General features: G+C 31.7%; 8 protein-coding genes across 15 annotated transcripts; 6 read left to right on the top strand and 2 right to left on the bottom strand.

Annotated features, from left to right (window-relative positions):
- The first annotated feature begins 1 nt into the window (after window position 1).
- On the top strand, window positions 2–4,428 carry Rab11 (RAS oncogene family member Rab11). Its single transcript, XM_070660850.1, has 5 exons — window positions 2–343; window positions 1,397–1,592; window positions 1,989–2,263; window positions 2,420–2,573; window positions 4,067–4,428. Exons 1-4 carry the CDS (start codon window positions 304–306, stop codon window positions 2,551–2,553), a joined length of 645 nt encoding a protein of 214 aa, XP_070516951.1. The 5' UTR covers window positions 2–303; the 3' UTR covers window positions 2,554–2,573; window positions 4,067–4,428.
- Window positions 4,429–5,094: 666 nt separating this feature from the next.
- Yl-1 (Vacuolar protein sorting-associated protein YL-1) lies at window positions 5,095–8,276 on the bottom strand. Of its 5 annotated transcripts, none has more exons than XM_070660837.1 (7): window positions 7,940–8,276; window positions 7,547–7,742; window positions 7,205–7,425; window positions 6,955–7,137; window positions 6,623–6,839; window positions 6,295–6,516; window positions 5,095–6,184 (listed from the first exon to the last, which is right to left on the bottom strand). In XM_070660837.1, the coding sequence occupies exons 2-7, from the start codon at window positions 7,678–7,680 to the stop codon at window positions 5,953–5,955; spliced, it is 1,209 nt and encodes a 402-aa protein (XP_070516938.1). In that variant the 5' UTR covers window positions 7,681–7,742; window positions 7,940–8,276; the 3' UTR covers window positions 5,095–5,952. The 5 variants fall into 5 exon arrangements, with proteins under 5 accessions (XP_070516938.1, XP_070516939.1, XP_070516942.1 ...); XM_070660838.1 differs by having other exon boundaries at window positions 7,975–8,276; XM_070660841.1 differs by having other exon boundaries at window positions 7,547–7,700; window positions 7,975–8,276.
- Window positions 8,268–13,298, top strand: Trf2 (TATA box binding protein-related factor 2). Its single transcript, XM_070660844.1, has 5 exons — window positions 8,268–8,407; window positions 9,563–9,904; window positions 10,611–10,861; window positions 11,239–11,333; window positions 11,532–13,298. Exons 2-5 carry the CDS (start codon window positions 9,575–9,577, stop codon window positions 11,768–11,770), a joined length of 915 nt encoding a protein of 304 aa, XP_070516945.1. The 5' UTR covers window positions 8,268–8,407; window positions 9,563–9,574; the 3' UTR covers window positions 11,771–13,298.
- A 101-nt stretch (window positions 13,299–13,399) lies between these two features.
- Window positions 13,400–18,778, bottom strand: LOC139105007 (centromere protein I). Of its 3 annotated transcripts, none has more exons than XM_070660829.1 (16): window positions 18,408–18,776; window positions 18,090–18,212; window positions 17,855–18,004; window positions 17,559–17,647; window positions 17,316–17,446; window positions 17,065–17,245; window positions 16,882–16,988; window positions 16,636–16,790; window positions 16,352–16,552; window positions 16,177–16,283; window positions 15,828–16,016; window positions 15,624–15,748; window positions 15,444–15,561; window positions 15,203–15,373; window positions 14,848–14,937; window positions 13,400–13,737 (listed from the first exon to the last, which is right to left on the bottom strand). In XM_070660829.1, the coding sequence occupies exons 1-15, from the start codon at window positions 18,457–18,459 to the stop codon at window positions 14,869–14,871; spliced, it is 1,968 nt and encodes a 655-aa protein (XP_070516930.1). In that variant the 5' UTR covers window positions 18,460–18,776; the 3' UTR covers window positions 13,400–13,737; window positions 14,848–14,868. The 3 variants fall into 3 exon arrangements, with proteins under 3 accessions (XP_070516930.1, XP_070516932.1, XP_070516931.1); XM_070660831.1 differs by having other exon boundaries at window positions 18,090–18,164; window positions 18,408–18,773; XM_070660830.1 differs by lacking the exon at window positions 13,400–13,737 and having other exon boundaries at window positions 13,781–14,937; window positions 18,408–18,778.
- Window positions 18,779–18,950: 172 nt separating this feature from the next.
- Csn1b (COP9 signalosome subunit 1b) lies at window positions 18,951–21,392 on the top strand. Its single transcript, XM_070660836.1, has 5 exons — window positions 18,951–19,147; window positions 19,329–19,421; window positions 19,534–20,658; window positions 20,773–20,907; window positions 20,986–21,392. Exons 1-5 carry the CDS (start codon window positions 19,121–19,123, stop codon window positions 21,061–21,063), a joined length of 1,458 nt encoding a protein of 485 aa, XP_070516937.1. The 5' UTR covers window positions 18,951–19,120; the 3' UTR covers window positions 21,064–21,392.
- Window positions 21,393–21,575: 183 nt separating this feature from the next.
- LOC139105018 (transcription elongation factor 1 homolog) lies at window positions 21,576–22,641 on the top strand. The gene is made up of 2 exons (XM_070660851.1): window positions 21,576–21,882; window positions 22,043–22,641. The coding sequence occupies exons 1-2, from the start codon at window positions 21,767–21,769 to the stop codon at window positions 22,173–22,175; spliced, it is 249 nt and encodes an 82-aa protein (XP_070516952.1). The 5' UTR covers window positions 21,576–21,766; the 3' UTR covers window positions 22,176–22,641.
- A 239-nt stretch (window positions 22,642–22,880) lies between these two features.
- On the top strand, window positions 22,881–24,967 carry LOC139105012 (uncharacterized). Of its 2 annotated transcripts, XM_070660843.1 has the most exons (5): window positions 22,881–23,255; window positions 23,336–23,811; window positions 23,929–24,078; window positions 24,147–24,410; window positions 24,868–24,967. In XM_070660843.1, exons 1-4 carry the CDS (start codon window positions 23,089–23,091, stop codon window positions 24,392–24,394), a joined length of 1,041 nt encoding a protein of 346 aa, XP_070516944.1. In that variant the 5' UTR covers window positions 22,881–23,088; the 3' UTR covers window positions 24,395–24,410; window positions 24,868–24,967. The 2 variants fall into 2 exon arrangements, with proteins under 2 accessions (XP_070516944.1, XP_070516943.1); XM_070660842.1 differs by lacking the exon at window positions 24,868–24,967 and having other exon boundaries at window positions 24,147–24,530.
- LOC139105016 (uncharacterized) lies at window positions 24,734–25,915 on the top strand. The gene is made up of 4 exons (XM_070660849.1): window positions 24,734–24,967; window positions 25,148–25,369; window positions 25,449–25,655; window positions 25,743–25,915. The coding sequence occupies exons 1-4, from the start codon at window positions 24,823–24,825 to the stop codon at window positions 25,913–25,915; spliced, it is 747 nt and encodes a 248-aa protein (XP_070516950.1). The 5' UTR covers window positions 24,734–24,822.
- Window positions 25,916–25,969: the final 54 nt, after the last annotated feature.

Below are 25,969 nucleotides of genomic sequence, written 5' to 3'. Positions count from 1 at the left end.
TACAGTTAAATTGAAAGAACGAAAATAATCGTGTCGCTCGCGGCCGTCTCGTCCACGGTCTCCCTCGCGTCTTCGTTCTCATCGTGATTGTTCGCGAGCGACGGCGGACCCACGATCGTGTACGCGTCGCTGTCCGCGCGCCCGGGCTCGAGAACCAGCGAGCGCAATTGGCAGCCAATCGGCGGCCCCACGGCCTCTCGCCCTTTGTATATAAGCCATACGTCGTCGCGGTAACGCGCCTCCGACCCCAAGGATAACCGACGTCAACTCGTTCAGGGGCACTGCTCGCCTGCCGCGGTCAACATGGGCACTCGGGACGACGAGTACGATTATTTGTTTAAAGGTAAATCGTCTTGCTTCTCTCTCTACTTCCCTCTCTCCGTCTCCCTCTAACTCGCCCTTCCTCCCTCGTTCTTTCTCTTTCTCTCAAATTGCAGTACGACCCTCTCGTCCTCGTCGTTTCAATCCGTTGATAATACCAGATACTCCTCGTCGCCGACTTCCACCATGCGTCACGCCGAACGTCATCACGAGTCATCGTCCGCGGTTGAAGCGCACGTCGATGACATCAGAAGCGACAACTCGCTGTCGGAGGGGGGGTCAAGGAGGGGGAGGAGACTCGTGTCCTTCATGGGAGGAAACCGACTCCTGGTGGACGGCACGCCGAGTCCGGTTTTTTTCCTCTCCCTCTTGCCAGTGTCCCCCATTGTTCATTTCTTCCTGCCTGCAAATCTCCCCTCTCCCTCGGAGGCTCTTGCTCTGAAAAAAAAAAAAAAAAAAAAAACGATCGCGATTTGCAATCGAGCGAGATATCAAGCATACAGAGTACATTAAATTTATTATGTACGCTGCGACAATTGTATGCTACATGTACACGCGTGGACGCGTGAAATTCCTTCGGCCTTGTAATTCCGCATCATCTGCACTTTCGTGAACAGGAGAAGGGGAACGACGAGAGCAAAGATTACTACTGTAGGCTCTCGCAATTCCATTTCTTCGGGTATCGTGTCCGTTTCACTCTTTGCAACTTAAAAGTTGCATTTGGAGACCATTGTTTTAAATCCCGTTGACCGACGAGGCCGACGAATCTATTCGGCTGGCCTGTCATTGCCACTTTGATGAGATACTTTCATCAATTTAGTCCTGACCTCTGACTTAATAAGGGCGTAATGTAGTTATGTACGCGGCCGTTGTCGTCATCTGAGGCATCTTTGATATGTGATCTAATAATACCTAAGACGAGAAAGACGAATCTGCAATAGCTATCACAACCTTTTTACTTGTCTTATCCATTCCACTTGTTGAATGACAGTAGAAACCTTGAACTTCAAATTTCATTGCCAAGTATCTATTCAATCAATGAATGAATTAATTAATTAATTGCTAATTGTTTCAGTTGTTCTCATTGGGGACTCCGGAGTAGGAAAAAGCAACCTGCTGTCACGATTCACGAGAAATGAATTCAACCTGGAATCAAAGTCCACTATTGGAGTCGAATTTGCAACGCGCAGTATACAAGTAGACGGCAAAACGATTAAGGCCCAAATTTGGGACACAGCTGGGCAAGAACGCTATCGTGCGATCACTTCTGCGTAAGTTCGAGACTCACACTTTTATCATTAAAAATTTAAAGATAATACCTTAATAACGGAATCACTTCAACCTATGTAAATTATATTTTTTAACGTATTACTATAAAAATATTAATTAATCAACAAAAATTGTTTTTTAAATTGATCAAACTTTTATGAAAAAATTTTCCCCCGCGCAGGTAATTGCTTATCAATTTGATCCAGTCCAATTTAACAAAGAGAAAAAAATTGATTATGCTTGTCACATTTTTAAAAGAATTAAAAACATACAAAAGTAAGAAGATAAAAAAAAATCGGAAATAATCGATCTTATAGAATTAGCGTTCGTTATAAATCTAATGCATGGAGATATATATATATATATATATATATCAATAATATCTTTGCAATTGCTAGATATTACCGCGGAGCAGTTGGTGCGCTACTCGTGTACGACATTGCGAAGCATCTGACATATGAAAACGTAGAAAGATGGTTACGAGAACTACGGGATCACGCTGATCAAAACATTGTGATCATGTTAGTGGGAAATAAGTCGGACTTGAGGCATTTGCGTGCCGTTCCAACTGACGAGGCTAGAGTGTTTGCTGAAAGGAACGGCTTGTCTTTTATTGAAACATCCGCTTTAGATTCTACTAATGTTGAGACAGCATTTCAAAACATATTAACAGGTAATAGACCTCTTCGACGATACCGTTACGCGTACAAAGTATAGTAGATCATAATCATGACATGATTAACTACACAAGCAAGTTATACGTAAAACTTTGGTATACGTGGCGTCTCTATTTTATCACCTCACTTAACGAAAATTCTCGTCTTTACAGAAATATATAGAATCGTATCGCAAAAACAGATACGAGACCCACCTGAAGGTGATACAATCCGGCCACAGAATGTAGAACAAATTGAAGTCAAACCAACGATGAACGAGGGAATGCGTAAGCAGTGCTGCCAGTGACTCACCTTGTTGCTTAAAATGTGTGTACACGTATATACAGTATGATATCACGGAAGTACATTTGGGGATAATACCTTTCTAATTTCTAATAAAAGATTTCGTTTGTGTTGTAGTAAACATTTTTGAAACGATCATTTGTATAATAGGATAGATTTAATATAAGAAACTGTGGTTAGCTTATTATAATTGTTAACTTGATGATTGTAAATTAAGTTGATTTTAACGTATATCAAAATTAAATATTGCTAAAGACACTTCCATCACATTTTTTTCAATCCAATAATTTGTGTCTTATATATATTATTAAACATATATTGAGATACTCGAAATATTTCTATACATATTATTACAGTCTTTTATACGTATTTAATTTTCTACTAAAATAATTAAAATACTTAGGTTTCTTAATTTTTTTTAGAAACAAAGATGTGTTGAAATTTATATAAATTACATGATTTTTTAAAATAACTAGATGTCCTTTTAAGCACATATCTTTCGTTAGTTCGGAATTAACATTTTCCTAATCGATAAAAAAAATATTTCTGGCTTAAGGGGATATCTAGACGGCTTTCGAATATGCTATATAATTAAATCAAACGCCATAGCCAGAAACCAAGTGATAAAAATTTAAGCGGTATATCTGTGTCCAACGAAATAAATATATATCACTGAATATGTTGCAAATTATTTATAATAATATAGCTTTTAAGCTGTAAAATATTTTAAAATGTATTTAAATGAAACATACTTTTGATGCATTTAAATTAATATAAATATAGACATATTTTTATTAATATTATTACTGCCGCATTGAAGTCAATAACTATGTATATATATATTGATATATAATTATTTCATCGAAGTAGATATTTTTTACGTATGCTTTTAATCTTTAATAAGAAAAGTTAATTTAATCTTTTTTAAACATATTTTCAAACATATAGTAATAAGATAAAAAAAAAATTACAATAAAAATTGGCATTGAACATCGATAGGCTAATTTATATATGATATCATTTATACAATCTCTAACATCATCGTAAGAAAAGTTTACGTAAAACGTGATTGTTATGTCGAATTATTCCAGACATATGTAATATTTTATAAGTTTTAAGAAGCGTCTGTATTTATGATGTTCATTATACTTTTATAGAAATTTCGATTTTTGTCCGCAAAAATAAGTACATATTTTTAATTTACTTATAAAGAATGAACTAAACTATCTATTTTACATTTACATAAAATCTATTTGTGTTTTCTTTGAAATTTAAGCAGCCACACATTCGTATTCTTTTATAATTATCGACCCGCGTTTACTTGAAAACTTTTCTACCAAGAATCCGCAGAAATTAGATTCCGAATTTATGCGAAATATTGAATATATATCGTATATATTATACTATTAAATGTAATAAGTGACGGAATATCTAATACTTATCAACTAAATATTCCATTTCAGATACGCCACAGTAGTTTCGAGCGCTAAAGAGAATTGTGCAATTTTGTTTTACAGAAGCAGTCATACGGAGAAGAAAAACGTGGGCGTACTAGTTGGCGATAGATGTAACAGGTGCATAACAGAACGAGAGTCAAGACTATGTGCGCGAGCATATAATCTCATGTGTTAAAAAAGATTTTATCCTTACCAGTACGGGAGAGAACGGCCGTCGATCCATATAAGAGTACGCATTAAATGTTCGTGAAAATAATCAAGTAAGGATAAAAAGGGAAAAAAAACAGATTGTACGATGCTGTAAGCACTCTGTCCGCGAAATAAGATCATCTTTACTCTCTCTGTTTGTCTCTCTATCTGTCACGATATAAATTATGTTATAATAATATAAATAAATGTTATATTACTGCTTCTTTGTAATACATATATAAATATATATATTTATATATAAGTAAATATATATATACATATACATATTTATATATAAGTGACTTCTTAACGCGTAGCGTGATTGTGTGAACAGTTTATGATCGTATATGCAATGAAATATCATGAATAAGTACTATCATGCACTGCATAGAAAAACAAGACATAGATAACGAGCTCGTATGATGAATGACGAAAGGGAAAGAAATCAGTGAACTCGGAATAATCCTTTCTCGTTGCTCACTCTCGGCTCTTCGTAAATAATAGTGATAGTTTGTACAAGCTTGGGCACTACATCCACTTGGGGATTATACTTTATTTTTACATAAACCTTTCCAGACTTCTTACCGCATAAACTTGTATAAGGGCTACGAAGGAACTTGTATAGCAGGCGTTTTTAAAAGGAGCCCTCGGAAGACGTTGCTTTCTGTGTGGCTGTAATGTGTACAATACGTTATCGTCTCACGAGCTTTTATTGTATCCTAAATAAAGTAGAGAGTGAGTAAGACGGTCGAACGAGAGAAAAACTCTAGACGCATCTCTGGATTGCATGAAAGATCAGCGGTTTGAAATTTATCACTTATAATACTATTTAAGAGAATTATTGAAAATAAAAAAAAAACTCAGATAATTTATAGTGCGTCTTGCGTGAGTTTCACCTGATTTATAGTATGCATAATTTATATTATTGCGAGGTATATATATATATGTATATATCTGTTGTGCGCGAGAAGGGAAATAACGCGTTGTTTCTCGAAGCAATCTTAAAAGTGGTAAGATAATCACCGGTATAATTACCGTTTGATAGCAGGCTTATTACTTTGTTATAGACATACATACATACACAGACATACGGAACCGAGACTAATGTGTAAGCGACGATACTTTTCTACAGACATCCGTTGATTTATTCTGTATCCTTAGGCCCGCGAAGCTACAAAAGTTAGGAGGCGCGATTTATAATTTCTTTTAAGTAAGTAGAATAAATTATACATACTTGCATGTACATGCGCACGTATGTATGCACACACACACAGATACACGCGTACACATAACTCCGAGAAATAATTTAAGATATAAGAATGTTTCATCCTCAGTTGAATACAAAAGGATATTATATCTATAACGGTATAGATTATTAATAATGCCTTGTATTTCGTTATTTTATTAATAAAATACCAAACTTGCTTTTAAATGAGTGATTACAATGAATGTAATATTTGCAAACGACACGCCTCGCCCGCTTCTACGCAATGAAATGATTTAATCGTAATACTTAAAGTATCCTCAATAAAATAACCAAATGTTTAAAAAATGTTTCTGTATTTGTATAAACATTTGTTCTTATAATTCGTAATTTATAAATCTATAGAGTTTTATATTACAATTAATATTATATAAAAACAGCAAATATTATACAACTTTTACCGCGCATTACTATACAAGTACACAAAGATTTCATTTTTTATGAGCACGTAAAAATAATACTTATTAAATTGTTATTTACAAGCAGAAAAGACTTACGAAGACACGGGCAGAGATGCGGACTCCAGACGAATAGTATTTCTCTGCGAATTGGCGTGGTTTTTCTGTCGCCATTCGAGCCACCGCGATAATTCTGGGCTTTGAGAGGCATCGTTCAGATCAGTGCGATTTTCGAGCTGCTGATAGTAAGCTTCTCGCAACAGTCGAAAAGTCTGTACGTTTTTGTACGGAAGCTGTGTCATGGGATCTAGATATTTGGCTGGCAGCCTAGTAAAATAAAAAAATGTGTTAATGTTCTAAAAATGGCAGATTATAATATCATGCGTTTATTCATAAATAGTAGAAATATGAAACTTTAAAAATAAAATATCTTTTACCGTGTGATCGCACATAAAGGTTTCAATGGCGGTCTTTGATGCGTTGGTTTCTTAAACACATCTAGGAACAATTGTTCATTTTCAAATGTGATAAATGTGCGCTCGTAAAAAGTTCCGGTTTCCTTGGCGTGAATATCTTTCTTTTTGACAAGCGCGGAAGGACCTGCGTCGGTAGATTCTTTCTTATTATCATCTTTTTCATTTACTTTTGGTTCTGTTTCGCTAAAATATGTGGAATAAAATAAAATTTAAAAACATTAAACCCAACTTTTTTTTATTTTATCTTATATTCTATCACTTATATTACAAAAAAAAATTTGAAAATTACCTTATTTCTTTCGGAGAACTACTAGAACCTGGATTGTTAGAACTTTCTTTGACTTCATCGTCGCATTCGACATTGATTTTTTCGTCTTCGTCCACGTGTGTCTCAGATAATACCATAACTGGCATGGATAAAGATTGATACCTAATCATTGGTCCAACATGTGTTTTCCTCACGGTCCTTGTAGTTTTTTTTTCATTTTCTAATTTCTGATATTTCTCTGTGAATGTAACAATATAACTGTATTTATAACTCGGGCATATTTTTAAAATAGAAATTGATTTTTTTTAAGAAGGAATATAATTTTAATGTATTTTAATTAATTTTATATGCACCCAAGGATTTCGTATTAAGCTCTTCTGTTTGCAATGCTTCTTCTAGTAACTCTTCCTGTGTGGGTTTCCAAATATCATATTTCACAACTTTTATTTTCCTTCTCTGGTCCTCATTTCTTTCGCGCAAACGTTTCTGTGTAGCCGCCGACTTCGCGGCAGTGGAACGACGTATTGATTTCCTTTCTGTGCAAAATATTTTAGTGATAGTGACAGGAAATACTTTTAATTTATGCTGAGAAATATGTTTTACCTATACTATCTATAAAACTTTTATCCTGCTTTGGCTGTTTTATCTTTTTTTCCTTGTGTGTTGACTGGGCATGAGATGTTACAGGTTTAGGCTCCTTATATGCTTTTGTTACTAATCTACGCTTTTTTCTTGGACCTTCCTGCTCAGTGTCAGAAACTGGCTCGTCGTTCTCATCAATGCTAAAGTCTGAGTCCACTTCATCCTCAGCTTCATCTTCTTCCCTATAATTTCAATAATTAACATTTAATAATTTTAATAATTAACATTAATAACATTTAATTATTTCATACAATTTTTCATGAAAAGTATGTGAATCTACTGACACTATTATAAACTACATACATGTAATCATGGTCTTGTTCTACTTCATCAAACCCTCCATATGTTGTTTTATAAAAATCATCTTCTTCTTCTTCATTTAGCAGCCTAGCCATTTTATTTCCAGCATTGGCACGCTTTGCTCTTGCTGCTGCCATTATTGAAACTCTTCTAACAACTTTCAATCAAATTAATACAATTATTTAATTTTATCTTATATCTGAAAAAAAAGAGATCAAATATAAAAGTATTATAACATATTAAATGCTTTTCATTTACATTAAAGCTTAAGTATTTCTATTGTAATTCCTCTTACTTCTAAACTTTCTCTCTTTCTCCAACATTTATTAAGCAACAAAGAAAAATTACATTATAAGTAAGAATTACTTGAACTTTTATGTGAATAAAAGACATTACCTTTAATAGTAGTAAAATAAAAATTGAATTACAACCTTCAGTTTTAAAGTATTCCGTTCTATTTCCAGGTCCTTTTTCCACCAAGCCCGCAAGAAATAAAAATATTATTCTATGAGGCGTCAATTATTAAATAACCTCAACCTAACTTTAAAAAATATGATGCTGTTGATTTTCTTCTTCTTGAAACAGCGGCGCCCGACTCCGAGTGGTGTCGATTCGGCTAAGTACAATACTCGATGTACCGGTTATAAAGAGATTTGCGCATCTATGTGTTGCGAACGGCACCGCGGTCGTCGGTCGGCTTGGCCGCTTGGGTCGCCAGTAGTCGCCAGTCTAGCGAATATGGCTGAGAACAATGGCAATGGTCGCTACTGAGCCAGCTTCGTGTCTTGCCGATACTTGTCAACAAAGACGTTAACCCTTGATCTACGCGCGGCGGATCACGCTCGCCTGGCGTAGCGAAGCCCTGTAAGTTACTCGTTTCCCGCAGGCTTCCGCCCTCACATCTCCGCAAGCACGCGCGCGCGCGCGCTCGCGACTGCTCGACGGTGTATCTCGCGAGTGTCTGCGCTGCAGAAAACGTTCTCGAAGGGTTAAACGCGTCCCTGATCTTCCGGTGACCGCTCACCGGGTTCCCGTCGTCCCTCCACGTGCGGCGCCCGTCGCGTCGGCGCCGCGACGTTGTAACCTCGCACGCCCGTGGCTCACGACGCGCGGCCCTTCCCCCACGTGCGGATGCAGCGCGAGGATCGCACGTCCCCCAGTCTCCACTCTTTTTTTCCCGGGATCCGCACGACTTCTTCGACTTCGCCAGGGGTTGATCTTGTCTCGAGAATTGATCAGTTCGGCTTCCCCGACGGCTTGCCGGAAGCAGCCGCCGACCGCTATCTTGCTGAGCGGTACAATAATTCCGCTGATTGGGTGCTGACCGCTCGCACACCGCGTTCCGTTACTCGCTAATCGAGTTTCGTTGCAAAGGGTCGTAAACGAATCTCTGCAACAACTGAGTTGAACGTTTTTACCCGGGGATATAATTTATTTGCATATGCATTTTTGGACGGGTTTTGTCAATCGGATGAATCGTTATCATTGAGGCGTCATTGTCATTGGCAGGTCTAGTTAAACATAGATTTTAACAGTACTGTATCGTTTCTTTTCTAAGCGGTGGAGAATGAATTATAATTTGTTGTATAAAGATTTATCTTGAAATAAATACGCTAAAATACTAAATTCTTATTAAGAGACATTAAATATAGCAGTTCAAGTATTTTATTTTTGTATTTTCTTGCAATGTATATTCTTTATTTAATTATGCATAATTTCTAAAATATTTTGTGTGAGTTAATATTGTAATTTTTATATAATTTTTTTTATTGCGATAAATTAATATTAAAGATTCTTTTTAGATTGATTAAAATTATATTAAATTTTAATTCAATTATTTAAATAAAAGTTACATGCTACATTTCCATGAAAGTAATAAATTATTCTTTTATATTGTATAATTTCTTTTTTGTAAATATCTAGATATATTTTAAGTTTAAAAATCTGGAAATTTAAATACATGTAAAGAGTATATATGTATAAATTACAATGATTGATTTTAATGTTTATATGTTATAGGTACACAATATTATGGCAACTGCTATTCAAGAGAATGGCATGAAACCATTAACAAATAAATCCCTGAATCATGTGAAGGATGTTAACAATTTGAGCAATGCAGACTCCCGTGCAGAGGAAAAGGACAGATTGTTTGATGGTCAGCTTCAACCTTATGCAGATCGTACTCAAGAGCCTCATGACAAGACCCATGAACAAGTTCATGAAGAACCCCATGAAGAGCCTCCAGAGCTAGATATTGTTATTAACAATGTAGTTTGCAGTTTTAGTGTCAGATGTCATTTGAACCTGAGAGAGATAGCGCTCAATGGATCCAATGTTGAGTACAGAAGAGAAAATGGGGTATGTACTGATGTTTTCTACATTTATAGCTTTTTAATAAAACTGCAAAATATACATGGTACTTTTTAATTTAAAAAAACTTTAAAAATTTGTATGTGTATTAATATTTTTAATATAATGCTATGCATTATTCTGTACTTCTAAGAAATATTTTAGTCTCTTTGTTCTTCAAAACTTTGTTTATTTTAGACTCAGCACTTTACACGTATTTAATTACAACAGTGTTGCAATAGAATACTTTTGATAAGGAGCATTCTGATAATTATATACATACATTTTATATATATATATATATATATATACATAAGAAACTATATGATTCATATGTATGTGTATCTATTATATTACAACTATCAACAAGAAATTTATAATTTATATATATATATATATATATCGTAAGTATCTTGTTGATAATTGAAATATAGAAATTATTATAGAAAAATTTATGAGGATTAATAAAAATTTTCTAGATTAACAGTTTTTTTAGTTTTAAACAGTTATTTGTAAACTGTAATTAAATTCATAAATATACATATTTTAAATAATTATATTTTATACTTAATTATATCTTTTTTAAATGTATTATTTAATATTTTTATTTTGGTACAATTGGACATAGTACATTTAGAAAAAAGTTAATTGTTTAAAATGTTAATTATATTTATATATACATATTTATATAGTTTTTTATTTATAATATTTTCAGATGATAACAATGAAATTAAGAAGACCATATACTACAGCGTCTATTTGGTCATCCGGTAAAGTAACTTGCACCGGTGCTACCAGTGAAGTTCAAGCAAAAATTGCAGCGCGCAGATTCGCACGTTCTCTTCAGAAACTTGGATTTAGAGTGAGATTCAATAATTATAGGGTGGTCAATGTATTAGGCACTTGTTGTATGCCATTTGCCATCAAGATAACGTCATTTTCAATCCATCACAAAGAAAATGCCGAGTAAGTACGAAAGAATAAACGATAAATTTTAGTGTATTCCGGTTATGCATCAAGAGACACACGGTAGTGCCTCGCGCCAAGTACAGGCGCAGCGAGGCACTGCTGTGCTTCTTTTACGTGTGCATATTACACATATCTTATTATTTAATTTTATTTAAAAACATTTAATTTAAAAATATTCTATCAGGTTGGTCAAAAAATCATTTTTGTATTTTCGTAAAAAAGAGTGCCTCATAATACGAAAAGACTTTTTAATTAACTTGATAATTTATCGATATTTGAAGTCTTTTTTGAAATCATTATTTTAATAATTAGTTATGCCCAAATATATACATTAATACATGTTAATTATACAAATTTTTTTATGTAACACACAGCTATGAGCCAGAACTACATCCTGGTGTTACATACAAATTGAAAGATCCAAAAGCTACTCTAAAGATATTTTCTACAGGAAGTGTTACCGTAACAGGTTAGTATTAACTATCGGCTTCATTATTATTAAAGAGGAATTTATTCACTTTTAATAATATTTTCATGTAATACTGCTTAAAAGTTTTAAATAAAAGATATCAATACGTTCGTATTTCTAAATTTCTATTTACTAAATAAATTTTAAAAAATTGGGCATAAGATCATGTAAGTATATAATAATTATATATTGTTGCAGCACCTAACGTCGCTTCAGTTCAAGCAGCGATTGAACATATTTATCCACTAGTCTACGAATTCCGTAAGGAGCGAACGGCAGAAGACGAGCTTGCGTTAACGACAAAGAAGCGCAAGCTGGGTTTGAACAAAAGAAAACTGGATGAGTTCCTAGAAGACGAGCCAGACTTTTATGAAAGTATGATCTCTGACGCAGAAGACGCACTTGAAGAAGCAGGGAGTGACGGTAGTTGGGACTGATCTGTTTTATTTTATCACTCTACTGTTAAATGTGAAACTGTTGTCTTTATCTCGTTCTTTCGGTATAATAGATGCGTACTGATACTCCATGTACAAAAGTGTTATTACTAAAGGTGAAGTGAAACGTAAGTTCGTTTCGACATAGTGTATGAACAAAATGTGTGAGTGCAGGGATAAAGGTATGTGCACTTATGTATACAAATCTACACAGGGGCATAATTACCAAGTACACATCAAACGAACTGATTATTATCCTAAAAATGATATCCTAAATAGTTTTGTTAGCAATATCACGTTATAAATATAGATATATATGTAATATGTAATACACCATGTATTACAGCTGTAAATATGAATATATATATATTTATATTTATACATATATATATATTTGTATTTATATACTTATAAATACATAACTTCGCATATGGATGTATCTTTCGGCATCTATGCGCGCATGTGTACATGCACGTGTATGCGTGTACATATGTTGAAATATGCGTTAGAACACGTTTTTAATTATAGAAATGATTAATTTTTTGAAGTTTATTTATCATTAGGCAAAACTCAATTATGTGTTTCTTTGAATAAGTGATCAGTACAGGTTTTCGAAAAGAAATGCACATTGTTCATGCATGTGTATACACGTATATTACACATGTTCGTGCATACTGTGAATTATGGCCTGTACATTTATGTTTCCATTTATTTTCATGTTTAATTATAACTAGTTTTGCTTAATTAACATATTGTGCCAAAGATAGATATTCAAAATTTAAGACAAAGTGATCAAGATAAAACACACGACTTTATGTAACGATTAACTTTTCTCACATGATATTTATAATTGATCGAAATATGCCCAAAATATTTTATTTTTCTAATACTTCGATTTTGATACATTACACTGATCAAAATTTATATAATTATTTTATTTTACAATTTAAATTCCGTATTTGACAACAACATACATACCATAAATATAATTCCGTACTGCCAACAGCTCGTTCTCGCTCAAATAACTTTTATTACTCAAGAGAATTATTTATGTATCCTATAGTTTATTATTATTATAATATTCTTACATTTCATATCTCTTAGTACGTTTTTTAAGTGTACAAATTTTATATGTTTATATCCACAAAATTTTTTGTACAATATTAATAGAAAAATTATTTAAAGATTATAAGCAAAGATGCCTACATTCGTTAAAATACTTTAAACCAATATAAAAATTTATATTCATAGCATAAGAGTACGATGAGTAAAAAAATTAAATTTTACATTTATTTTTATATAATTAATAATCAAGAATTAAATCTTTTGTTTCGATATTTTATAATACGTATCACAATAAGTTATGGTACATTTTTTTAATTATTAAGTCACATAATTAATTAAACAATATCAAAATGTTACATCGAAAAATCGACAAAATTATTTTGTTTTGTTTGGGCGAATACGGGCTGTTTTCTCTTTTTGTGGATGTAAACGTTAAATGTTAAATTTGATTTTAAAATGTCTATTATATAAAAAAAGATGTAGTCTAGTTTGCAGCATTCATGAATTCAAATTTACGTGTTATGATCGTGTTTTTTTTATTTTAACCCTTTGAGTGCTATGGGCGCATATATCCAGCGAAATCTATCGATATAGTGTGGACGCAAATTCGCGCTCAATGCTAGCCACGCGCCGTCCGTACAGACCATATAAGCGAGTATTCAGCACTCAAAGGGTTAAAGAAACTGAAACTGGAATTGTGACATTAATTAAAAAATTTCACAAACTGTTCTTTAAAGAAATTATATAAGTTTATTGTGTCGGTGTTTTTTTTTTTTTCTTTATGAAATGTACTTTTTAAAATCACAAGTTTAAACGTAACGAACGAATTGTGTTCAATAAGATATTTATTTTTGAGTTATACATATTTATATATGTATACTGACTGGAATTGCATATTCTAGAATCTGCAACAAAGACATAATACGATAGGACTCGTTATAGCGTTAGTTATTGTTTTTTTTTTTTTTCCTTTTTTTGTATTAGTCATACGCATTAATACATACACATTATAAGTATTTATTTGTCACTTATAGTATCCTTATAATATTAAGCGCATTTGAATCATGTCATTTTCATATATGTTAATTTCTTAACATCTAAAATATCATCTGATGTTTATGACGACGTTTATTTAGCCTGTTCATCAAATACCGTAAAAGAAAATATTTTTACATGCAACTTTTGCAAATCTAATAATTGATTGTATTTTTAGAACTCAGTTTTTATTATAAAAGGTGTATGTCGGATATTGTGCAAAATATTACACTGAGGGTATAATATAAAACGCATTATCTTGTATTTCGCGATTATTCACATGTAAATGTCAACCTTTCGTTTGGAAATTAGTTGGTAAAAAAAGCAATATATTGATATGTGAAAATATATAGAAAACTTATTAAAGACCCGCGTAATTCATGAAATAATAGAAGGAATTAATAGGGAAATTTAATATGTGAATATCATAAATATCACGCATTAAGTACAAGAGAATATGATAAGGTATGGCCGATATTTTATTAAATGGGTAATCCGTTCGCGTGCCATATGACGTATTTTTGTTAAAAATTAGTTAAAGCTGAATTTCATAATTTTCATAAGGTGCATATTATTTTTACACGGAACAAATTTTTTACGATTTAAGCTAAAGTCACTGCCCTTAGTGTATTCAATCAGAATGTAAGACTAGATTCACTAACGAGTACGTGACATAAACTAGCACATTTTGTTTACATTATTGAAAATAAATGCTAATCTTTGCGTTATTAGACTTAAGAGTTAAAGTTTAAGTAAATAAAAAAGTTGAATGATAAGACATTGTCGAAGTGTAATGACAAAAATAAATTCTATCATATATTTAATTTCCGTGATTACTGTAGACACGTTTTCTTTTTGTTTGCATTTAACTTTTATATTTATAACGAATAAAACATAGCTTATCGGCAAGTGTGGCCTTATCTATATATAACGTTCACGAATTAAAGAAAAAAAATGTAATTTTATTTGACATATCTTACCTTCCATAAGTCTAAAATACATCATTCGTAAAACGCAGCGAGAAATTCGTTTACTGCGGGATAGTAGTGAAGTGCCAGAGCCTTAGCACGCTAAACAAAAAATGAAAAACATTTTAATATTAAAAGCAAACGTATACCAAAAAAAAGTTCATTCAAAAAATTTTTTAACAAAATAGTATGTCTAATTTCTTACATTAAAATTATTAACATTAAATTTAATTTTTATTAAAAAAATTCTTTTTAAATAAATGAACAAATCATAATTAAATTTTTTTTTATAAATAGTTTACAATAAATATTACATAATATGCTCATAAATTCGAAAAAAATTTGTAATAGATATTTTAATATTTACCTCTTTTGTATTTACATTTAGACCCGTTTTATTTATTACACATCTGTAGGATAATACAGCATAATGATTGCTAATATTTAATAATGTATCTAGTTCGCAATCGCCTAAATCCTTGATTAATTTTTTGGGAACATTTTTTAGAAGCTCGCCATTATTCCGGTCACTAAAAGGCTGTTTAAATATTCTGTGAATGTTGCTTATTTGTCTAATTTATTTTTTAATTTTTTTTACTCGTACATACCTCATCATACCATAGTGCTTTATGAATATCGTTTGCGTAAATAGATATAGTGCGAATTTTTTCCTGATATATGTCTGATGGCATAATCTGACGTAAACGTGAACTCATTTTGCGATATCTATGATTCAAGTGTCAGTGATAAAATAAAATTTATTTGCAAGTTAATAAAGATGATAATACCTTAGTAACAGTCCACAAACTCTCGACAGAATGGCACAACTCTTCGTAATAAAGGCTCCATAGATGACTGCTGGCGGCGGCAGTGTCCAAGATGATATATAACTATGGCTTTCTAATATACAGATCTTTGAAAAAAAGCAATTAAATAATTAAAATGTAATTAAACATTGCGACTGTAATATTTATAATTTTAATTTTACACACCTGTTCGTAAAATGCCAAAATTTCTGATAACAAAATAATATTGTAATTGTGTATGTTTAATCCGCAAACAATGAAATTCTCTAAGGTTGTCGTAAGCACCGGTATAATTTCTGTTAAATCTTCTAGAGGACCTTGTCGTAAAAAGGATGACGCATATTGACCTTGTTCTTCAAGTCCTTGTCTTACAAACTGTAATAAAATGTCACATTTATGTAACGATAATATATATGTAAATAAAATGTTATTGTAGAAGTATTCTGCTAAATTATTAGATATTAAAAAAAAATTAACGTTTGTAGTTTCTTCGTAAAAGAAAAAGAATATTATGAAAGAATTATTCCATCCTTACCAAATTTGTAATTAGTTTCTGCACAGATTTAATTATTTCACATTTCATGTTTAAATTTGATTCATAAAATATATTTTCTAAATGTATCAAAATATTTTCTCGTAACTCTGAAAGAATACAGTATTTTAGTTTAACATTTTAACATTTATAAAGCCTGCAATAACTTAATAATTACCTGTTACTGATACAGAAGTCATCCACTGTAACAAGCCGAGTAATTTTGGCAAATGTTCGCCTGAATTATAATATAAATATTCATCAAAAAATAATTTAATTACAAGTATACCTTCTTGCATATATCGAGAAAATTCGATTGTCATAGTTAAAATTTTATCCATTTCTTCTTCGGAGAATTTTTCATTTTCCAATATAAATGCTGAAACATCAAACGTATTAGTTTTATAATATATAAAGTTTACGTTAAATAATAGTAAAAAAATTAAAAATATAAATACATACCTCTTGTTAGCGTATTATAAAGATTGTACGAAAATCTACTTTGGTATGAAAAGTCTGCATATGTAAGAAGATGATAACCAATCATATTTGTTAAAAGTGAAACAGCATTACATGGTAATTCAATATTTTGATGATATTTTCCCAGTTCTTCTATACTAAACATATCATGACACATATATATTAATATATTTGCAATATACATCTAAGAATATTAATATATTTATGTGGCAAACTTTTATTACTTACCTGCTTATATCAAAAATCGACTTTGCACATTTATCTTTAAAAATACTCGAACCAATATGAAAATAGCCGACAGATGGAAGGAGCACCTTTTTCTTTTTCTTCAAATTCTATATGTATAAAAATTTATTTCTAATTAATCCTCATATCATTTTACATAATACATTTATATACTTTGTTTTATACCTGCATTATATTCCAATCAAAATAAGTTCGAGCGTCTTGTCGTGATTGCAGAAGTTCTGCACGATCTCTAGCATCTTCTAATGCTAATCGTAAGAATTCTGGTATAGGCTTCCAAACACTTTCTACATTCACCGATTGTATTTTTTCGGGTACTAATTCAGGTTTGTACGATTTAAATAATCTGTCGAAATATGTTTCATAATTATTCTATTAATTCATCATTAATAAAACACATATATAAGTATATTTACGAAAGTAATGCAATAATGTGAGTTGGAGGCTTCATATAATTCTTTTGAAGAGTTAATAATCTCATAACATCTCTGCGAGAAACATCCTCCGGTTTCGTAAGCATGTAGATAAGACGTGCTATGTAACGTTCCTAAAATTCATATTTATTTTATTAAATTAATGCAAAGCTTGATACAGGCAAAGTGAAATTTTAACATTCCTCTTCTCAAATCTTTACATAACAAAGAAGATATATACTTTACCAATTTTTGTTTCTTGAGCATAATACGGAAAAAGATGTCATAATATGTGTTGATTACTTTTCTATCTACCAATTCGTAATCCCATACACCTATGCATTAATGATACATTATTATACATAAAAAATCATGTCTTTATAATCCATAACAAATAATATATAAAATATTTCTAAGGTAAAAGTAGAAGCATTAAATGCATTAATGATGCATTATTATACATAGAAAATTAAATGTCTTTATAATCCATAACAAATAATATATAAAATATTTCTAAGGTGAAAGTGGGAGCATTAAATTACCTGTAATCCATTGTATCATGATTATACTAAGAGTAATTGGTAGATTATTTATTGAGGATAGGCACCAGGTAATTACAGTCTTTGCCATTTTTTCAGATAGCTTATATCTGGGTACCAGATATTTTACAAACATTACTCTTTTGACTACACCTATATAAATTAAAAATTTACTTATATATGCATATATGTATATGTAAAAATTAGTTTCAATGTTTTTGAAAAAATAAATACTTACTTATATCATTACATTTAATTATACTTATAAATTCATTCAGAATATCATCATCTAATCCTCTTTTGACTGCTTCTTCTTGTAATATGAAATGAAATACATTAAAATCTGAAATCAGCTTTTTTGCTAAAAAAGAAAAAATTAATAAATAAAATATAATTAATTTTTTTAAGGATGTCTATTATATACAAAAACATACAAATATTCAAAAGTTATTATATATAAAACACAGGTAAGTATTAAAATTTTTATTTCCAAAAGAAAGCAAAGAAAGTTCACACAGCACAAATAGATATGTATTCATGAACGTTTGCAACTTACATCTGAAAGACCTCATGTGTTTCAAGCACATATCCCTCGTTTCTTTCTCCATTGTATTATTCAAGTTTGTTAACAAAAATCACAAAATTGATCATAACAGAAAACCAAACATCTCCTAACCGTACCAGCGAAGGCACTTGGATTCAAATTGGAACGTTTGTGCGTAAATGCATCATTTTTAGCTTTTAACGTTATTCCGAGTTGGCAATAGTCAAAGTTTTGAAATTATGATTTCACGCTTTAATTTCATTTTTACAATATTGAGTGTTTGCGATAATTCGGGTTTGGATTTTTTTATCATTTTTTAATAACACTTTATCTATTTTTTAAAAATTATTCTGTATTAATAAAAATAAGCATCGATGTAGATTGGGCCTTAAACAAACCAGCTAATCATGATCGAGAACTCCAGAGAAAGCGTCGCTTGCCATTTCAAGGCTGGCCGCTGCGGATTGGTCAATTTTTTGGTCGTCAGTGCCATCAGTCGGCGCTGCTGTGTTGTAATTTTTAGCAACTTTACGTTATGATTTTTTACCGCGCACCCTCGTGAGACTTGGTGAGACTTGCGGTAGTCATGCTAGGCAGGGTTTCCGATTTCCGATGATTTGTATGTACACGGTACGCTCTTGTCACACGAGTGGTGCTATTTTTTGTCATTAACTACTGTTGACTACACGATCGAGGTACTATATTAATAACAGATAAGGCTAATAATGCCGTTACAAGTTCACGACGTTCAGGTAATTATTTTCACATAAATGTATCACGAGCGATTTCTTTTCGGGATTGCGCGCGATCCGACGAAACAGAAACTGTCTTAGGGGTTATCTAGAACAAACGTTCCTGTTAATTTGTCGTTGATAATACATGAGCAGTATATAAGACCGAATTTCACTTTTCTCTGTACTTTTTTTTTTGTAGCAAAATGTCGTGGAGCCAATGCAGGTTGATGCTCCTACAGAAGATAATGATAATGCTGAGGAAGAACCGTACATAGTAGAAAATCCAACACTAGTATGTATAAGAACTGATTTAATCTTCAAAAATTATTCTATATTTGTTAAATGTATTTTTAAATGAATTTATTATTCCTTGGACGTTATAAACTATGCTTTTTTTTTATCAGGACCTGGAGATATATGCTAGTAGCTATACTGGACTTGCAAAACTAAACAGGCTTATATACATTGCTGATCATTGTCCATCACTAAGAGTAGAATCACTGAAAATGGCAATTACTTATGTGATGACTACATACAATGTTGGACTTTACATAACTCTACATAAAAAACTTGTGGAAGCCATGGGGTACACTGCTGGATTGCCAGATATAGCAGCACAGTCCACTTCTCAGGATATGCCAACCATGGATCAGACATGGGTGGAGACAAGAGCCAAGAAAGCTGCCCTTAAATTAGAAAAATTTGATACTGATTTGAAAAATTACAAAAGCAACTCTATTAAGGAAAGTATACGAAGAGGTCATGATGATTTGGGAGATCATTATTTGAATTGTGGTGATCTTGTCCATGCTTTAAAATGTTATTCAAGAGCACGGGATTACTGTACTAGCGGCAAACATGTTGTAAACATGTGCTTGAATGTAATCAAAGTCTCTGTATATTTACAAAATTGGTCTCATGTACTTAGTTATGTCACCAAGGCTGAGAGTACACCAGACTTTCCAGAATTGCATGGCAAAGATAATAATCAGGCGATAGTTACAAAGTTAAAAGTAGCAGCGGGCTTAGCGGAATTGGCAACGAGAAAATATAAAATGGCCGCAAAACATTTTTTACAAGCGTCCTTAGATCATTGCGACTGCCCCGAACTGCTTTCTCCCGGAAACGTGGCCCTCTACGGAGGACTCTGTGCTTTAGCCACTTTCGACAGACACGAATTGCAGAAACAAGTTATATTTAGTAGTTCTTTCAAATTATTTTTAGAATTAGAACCTCAACTTCGAGATATAATTTTCAAATTTTACGAATCCAAATACGCATCCTGTTTAAAGCTACTCGACGAGATAAAAGATAATATACTCTTGGACATGTATATAGCGCCTCATGTCAATTTGTTATATACGCAAATTCGAAATAGAGCTTTGATACAATATTTTAGTCCTTATCTAAGCGCGGACATGAGACGAATGGCAACTGCATTCAATAGAACTGTATCTGAATTGGAAGATGAACTCATGCAACTTATTCTTGATGGTCAAATTCAGGCTCGTATAGATTCGCATAACAAGGTAAGAATTACATACTTATAATATTTACTATAATTTAAACATACTATATATTTTTTTATGTGAATTATATAAATTAATAAAATAAAACTATACACAACTAATATATTATTACAGATTTTGTATGCAAAAGACGTCGATCAACGTAGTACCACTTTTGAAAAGTCTATGAGCGTTGGGAAGGATTATCAGAGGCGTACTCGTATGTTAATTTTACGAGCTGCAATGTTAAAACAGCAAATTCACGTAAAGGTAAATTACAATTAAAATTTTTTTTGTAATTACACATAATGCAATTATATATAACTATATATAATTTTATTAATTTAGAGCCCTCAACGCGACAGCACACAAGGAGGTGAAATGTCAGTGGCACCTGGAAATGGCACATTAACAGTAAAGAATTGAAGTCGCACGCGCGTTAACAGCTCACTTAAAAAAAAAAAAGAGAAATTTATATGCGTGTCTCTCTTCTCCAACTGCCACGTCCACATCTAGATACAATGATAAGATTCTACTATTTTATTTGATTATTGTGTTATTTCTACAAAGTCAATGATCTGTACCTCATTTTTATTATATAATAATTGGCATATATATGTATATATCTGCCAATTACTATGTTGCATTGTTTTAAAAGAACAAAGTTTATCTCCAGTATATTAATTACTAAATTATAAGAGTGTAACATAAACTATAACTATTCGAATAATTAAAATAATGTGGTTTTTTTACAACAGAGTTATATTAAAAAAAAAAAGAAAAAAAACTATAAATCTTACATTCGTCTGTATACACGTAATGTGAATAAACTTAACTTACAGCCCCCTGATTCAATATAATGATTAATTTTACAAAGTATCATTTTTTGAATCGCGTGGATGTTCACGTTGAATCGTTGCATAGATATCGGATTTTATTCTGTGTTTCCATTGGTTAATAACAGTCGTGCTTGCTGTTGGAATTAACCTAACTTTATTTGAGCCTAACTTAGCGGTACAAACAAGCTACTAGCGTAAAACCGCGGAATCTGCGTAAATCTACGTCAGGGTTGTCTTTCAAACATTTCTCCCAATTCAAACAAGAGTAATTTTGGTCAATTGCGAGTGAAATGGGCCGACGTAAAAGTAAACGGAAACCGCCCAGCAAGAAGAAGGCGATACAGCCGTTGGACACGCAGTTTAATTGTCCGTTCTGTAATCATGAGAAATCGTGCGAGGTTAAGATGTAAGTGTAACCGAAGTCCTTTTCGAGTAATAAAAACGCTGGATCTAGTTGTGTAACATAACTTGCTCTTTCGCAGCGAAATGGTTTTTTCAACTCTGTAGTCAATTAAGGTAACTTAATTAAGGATAGAGTGAGAAACTGATATTGCCTCATTTTATAGGGACAAATCGAGGAATACTGCGAGGATAACCTGCAGAGTATGCTTGGAAGACTTTCAGACTTCGATAAATTTATTGTCGGAACCTTTAGATGTATATAATGACTGGATCGATGCTTGTGAAAACGCTAATTAAGTATTATTTGCGTCAACTAAGCATTCAAAAGATTTCTACATATTGATAGAAATTTATCATTATTTTTATTTGCATTTTTTACTTGCATCAGCTTTGCAAATTTTACAAGCATATATTAGTGGATTACTAAATGTGATTGATTAATTGCAAAGATATAAATATATATATTAACATGTGCATTCTTGATCTCAAGGAAGCAATATCTAATTTGTTACAATTATACAGTTACATTTAGTAATTTATTTAAAAAGTTTAATTTTCGATAATACATACATACTGTGTTTAAGGATATTGAATTATTTTCTCTTGGCATAAATATATATAAAAAGAATTTTAATAACACTTATATTGTATGTAGTATATAATGTATATGTAAACTGTATATAATTTTATTTCTTACGATAAAACGCCATAAAGATAAAAATGTATAAGCATAATTATATTTTATTAAAGTGTTATAAAGAGAGATGTTCCTAAATGTTTCTTAAATAAGCAGTTTTTCTATTTAAAAGTGTAGTAAAATTGTTTATCGCTATAAAAATAAAATAAGCTATAGCTTAAATATTCACATTTAAAATATTATTTACACAAATTGTTTTTAGTAAAAAGTATATTTAAATTAAAGCATGATTATTTTTTATATTTTAATCAAATTGTATTTAATACGTTTTATAATAACAATGCAAATAAATATATTTAATGGTTTGCAAAGAAACTTTATTATCAGCATCAATTTTCTGAATTCAATGATTTAGAAACTTATTTATTTTTACCGAAACTGAAAGTCTGACCTAATCTTACTTAACCTCAATCACATATTGCTCCCATGGCGGTACATTCACGTGCTTGAGGTAATGCATAGGGACTCCAAACAGTGGTTTTGAAAATAAAATCGTACGAACTTTCTGAGACAATGAACAAAACAGGTAATAACGTTAACAAAGACACGAGTGAAGAACAGTTGCGATGCTTTGTTTGCGATGACGAAGTCCAGGGTCGTTCTTACTCTTTAGCTACGTGCAAAACACAAAATTCACGAACCAGGCTGGTCGAGAAACTCGCAGAATTAGTTGGTGAAAGGTAACGAATTTTTGTTAATTACAAGCCAAATACGTAAGCGTCTTAACGTAGAAAATAAAAAAATGTTTTTTTTATTGCAGATACATGGTTGTTATATCTGAGGATGACGTTATTTGCCGCAGCTGTGGTGTTCTTATTAACAATCTCGATCGGGCAGAGATGGAAATGTGCACCATGCGAGACACTATCTTAAACTTTTTGGAACATAAGTATTCTTTGAAAGAAGGAGAGCTCCACAGTGATCAACCAAAACCCTGTCAATTCCCTCAGATCACAAAATCTAGAATGAAAGATACCTCTGTTTATTTTAATCAGCTGAACAAAAATGATTCCAATCAAGATGATTCGAAGGAAATGGTCTCTCATTCTTGGTTGCAATGCAATAAATGCAAATATACCACACATCTCAATTGTTTTACAACATATCACTTAAAAGATTATAACAAGCAAAAATTATTTCATGATTTTTGTGGACAAGGTAGTTCAAAAAGTTTGCAAGTTGAGGGATACGATTGTAATAAAGCAGATGATTTGGAAAACAAAGAAAATCAGACAGGTTGGATATCAGAGAACCAAAAAAAAGTGATACATTATTTGTAGTATCAACACTTTTTTAATTTTTTATTATTCAATTTTTTATGATTTTATTTTCCATATTACTGACACGTTGTAGACAATTCTGATGTTATTGCCGAGAATGATGCAGTAGAAATAACAGCTTCGAATCAAACTCAACCAGTCTTGTCTATTATTCAAACAACGCCGTTATCACCGACAAATTTATTAAACTGTAATGACTTATATTCGTCCAACGCGTTAGCACGTAAGTATTTATTATTGACAAAATTAATTTCTTATTGCAAAGTGTTCTAAAAAAAAATGTTTTATTAGGTGATTCCGCATCTTCTCGGCATTCGACGTACGATCAATCATCAATCAATACGGTTGATACTGATAACTCAAGAAAAAGACTGAGGTCAGATTCAAGTGATATGCAAAATTTGGAGGAGAAAAACCGAAGCGATGCCAAAAAACAGTTGTTAACTATGAAAGAGGATGGAAGTCTGCAAATAGTTGAGATAACCTGGGAGGAGGAAACAAAAACGACAAATACTGATTCTACGTCAATATTGAAATAGCTAAAAATGATAAGAGGTGCTTTAATAGTTTTATATTTTGTTCTTAAGAATAGCATCTATTAAAAAAAAATTAAGTATTATATAATGAGTTATTTGGACAATATTTTGTAATATATTACAATTTATTAATAATATAATTTATGTTATGTCACGATTTAAATTTGAAAGTTTAATTTGAAAGAATTTAATTTTTATTTTAAATAAATTTACTTCGTTTATATGTGTTGCATGGATTTTACGAAATGATTTATTTGCAGTCCCTATCTTATCGATTTAAAACTAGTATTATTATACCACGACGCGATGTTGGCGTCACTGCTATTTGAAATCAAGTCAGTTATAAGGCTGGTTGGTATAACCAATTTGTGTGACGATCCTGTCAAGCGATTAAAATCGTTTACTGTTTATTCGAGCCCATTCACGACGTAATGGATATCGAAGAATTTAAGTGTAATTTATTCGACGTTTTTCAGAAGGACGACTACACTATTTTAAATAAATTAATATCTTCGTGTCAGGAATTTCGTCTATCGGTAGATGCCAAGATCAAACAGAGGCATCTTTACGAAAAAGGTTAGTACCTTGTGTGCAAATTGTTAAATACTTGAAAAATGGAGTAGTTTCATTATTTACGTTTCAGCGATTTCTCCACGAAACCGTCTGTTTTATTCACAATCTACCGATTAAGAATAATTTGATTTTGAATCTTTAAAGGTTAAGTAGTTTGAAAAACATACGATATTTTTGTTTCAGAGTGCAATGAAAAGAAATCCCTTAACGTTAATAAAATGTCAGAGTTGCAAAAAAAAATCGGCACAATAAAGTTTGATATAGACAAAGTCATATTGGAGCAAAAATTGATAGATAAGAAAAAATCTACTGCAATAAGGACACAGGACAGTCTTAAAGAGGAATTGAAAAAGGGAAAAGATCAAAGAGAAGCATTATCACTGCAAATGGTGGACCTACAGATTGGTGAGTGTATCTGATTTACTTGGAAGATAGTCAAGAAGTTTGATATTATGTTGTTTCACTCTTATTTTGACATTTATAGAAAAAGAAGAAAGAAGAGGAAAGCAACTCTTGCAATGGGATGCCATTAAACGTGCATTAAGAGTCTACAAAGTAAATTTGGATATACACATAGATCTTGAACAAACAAATGATTGTCAGTATATAAAATTCTCCTTCTTCAAAACCAGTCAGATGACAAAAGATAAATATTTCATTCAATTGTCTTGCAACAACAATCATTGGAAAAGTATGTAACAATTCAGATATAAACTTGAAATAAAAAATATAGTTAGTTGAAGTTACCAAGACAGTTACCTTAATTCTGTTGTTTCAGTTCACCAAATTGAGCCAAAACTGAAAAAAGAGCATCTCAAAGAAGCAAGTGCTTATCAAGATTCTCCAGAACATACTACAGTGACAGATATCACGTTATTTTTATATCAGATAAGACGTATATTTTTAAAATATTATAACGTACGACAAAACGAAGGAAAAGCTGTAACATGATGCAAAACTATGAAATGTATAATCACATTTGCTCATAGAATAAGATATTTTATA

Source organism: Cardiocondyla obscurior, linkage group LG08 (genome assembly GCF_019399895.1).
Source record: "Cardiocondyla obscurior isolate alpha-2009 linkage group LG08, Cobs3.1, whole genome shotgun sequence".
Classification (NCBI taxonomy): Eukaryota; Metazoa; Arthropoda; class Insecta; order Hymenoptera; family Formicidae; genus Cardiocondyla; species Cardiocondyla obscurior.
The sequence above is the reverse complement of the archived record's forward strand: the minus strand, read 5'-3'. Positions and strand labels throughout refer to the sequence as shown.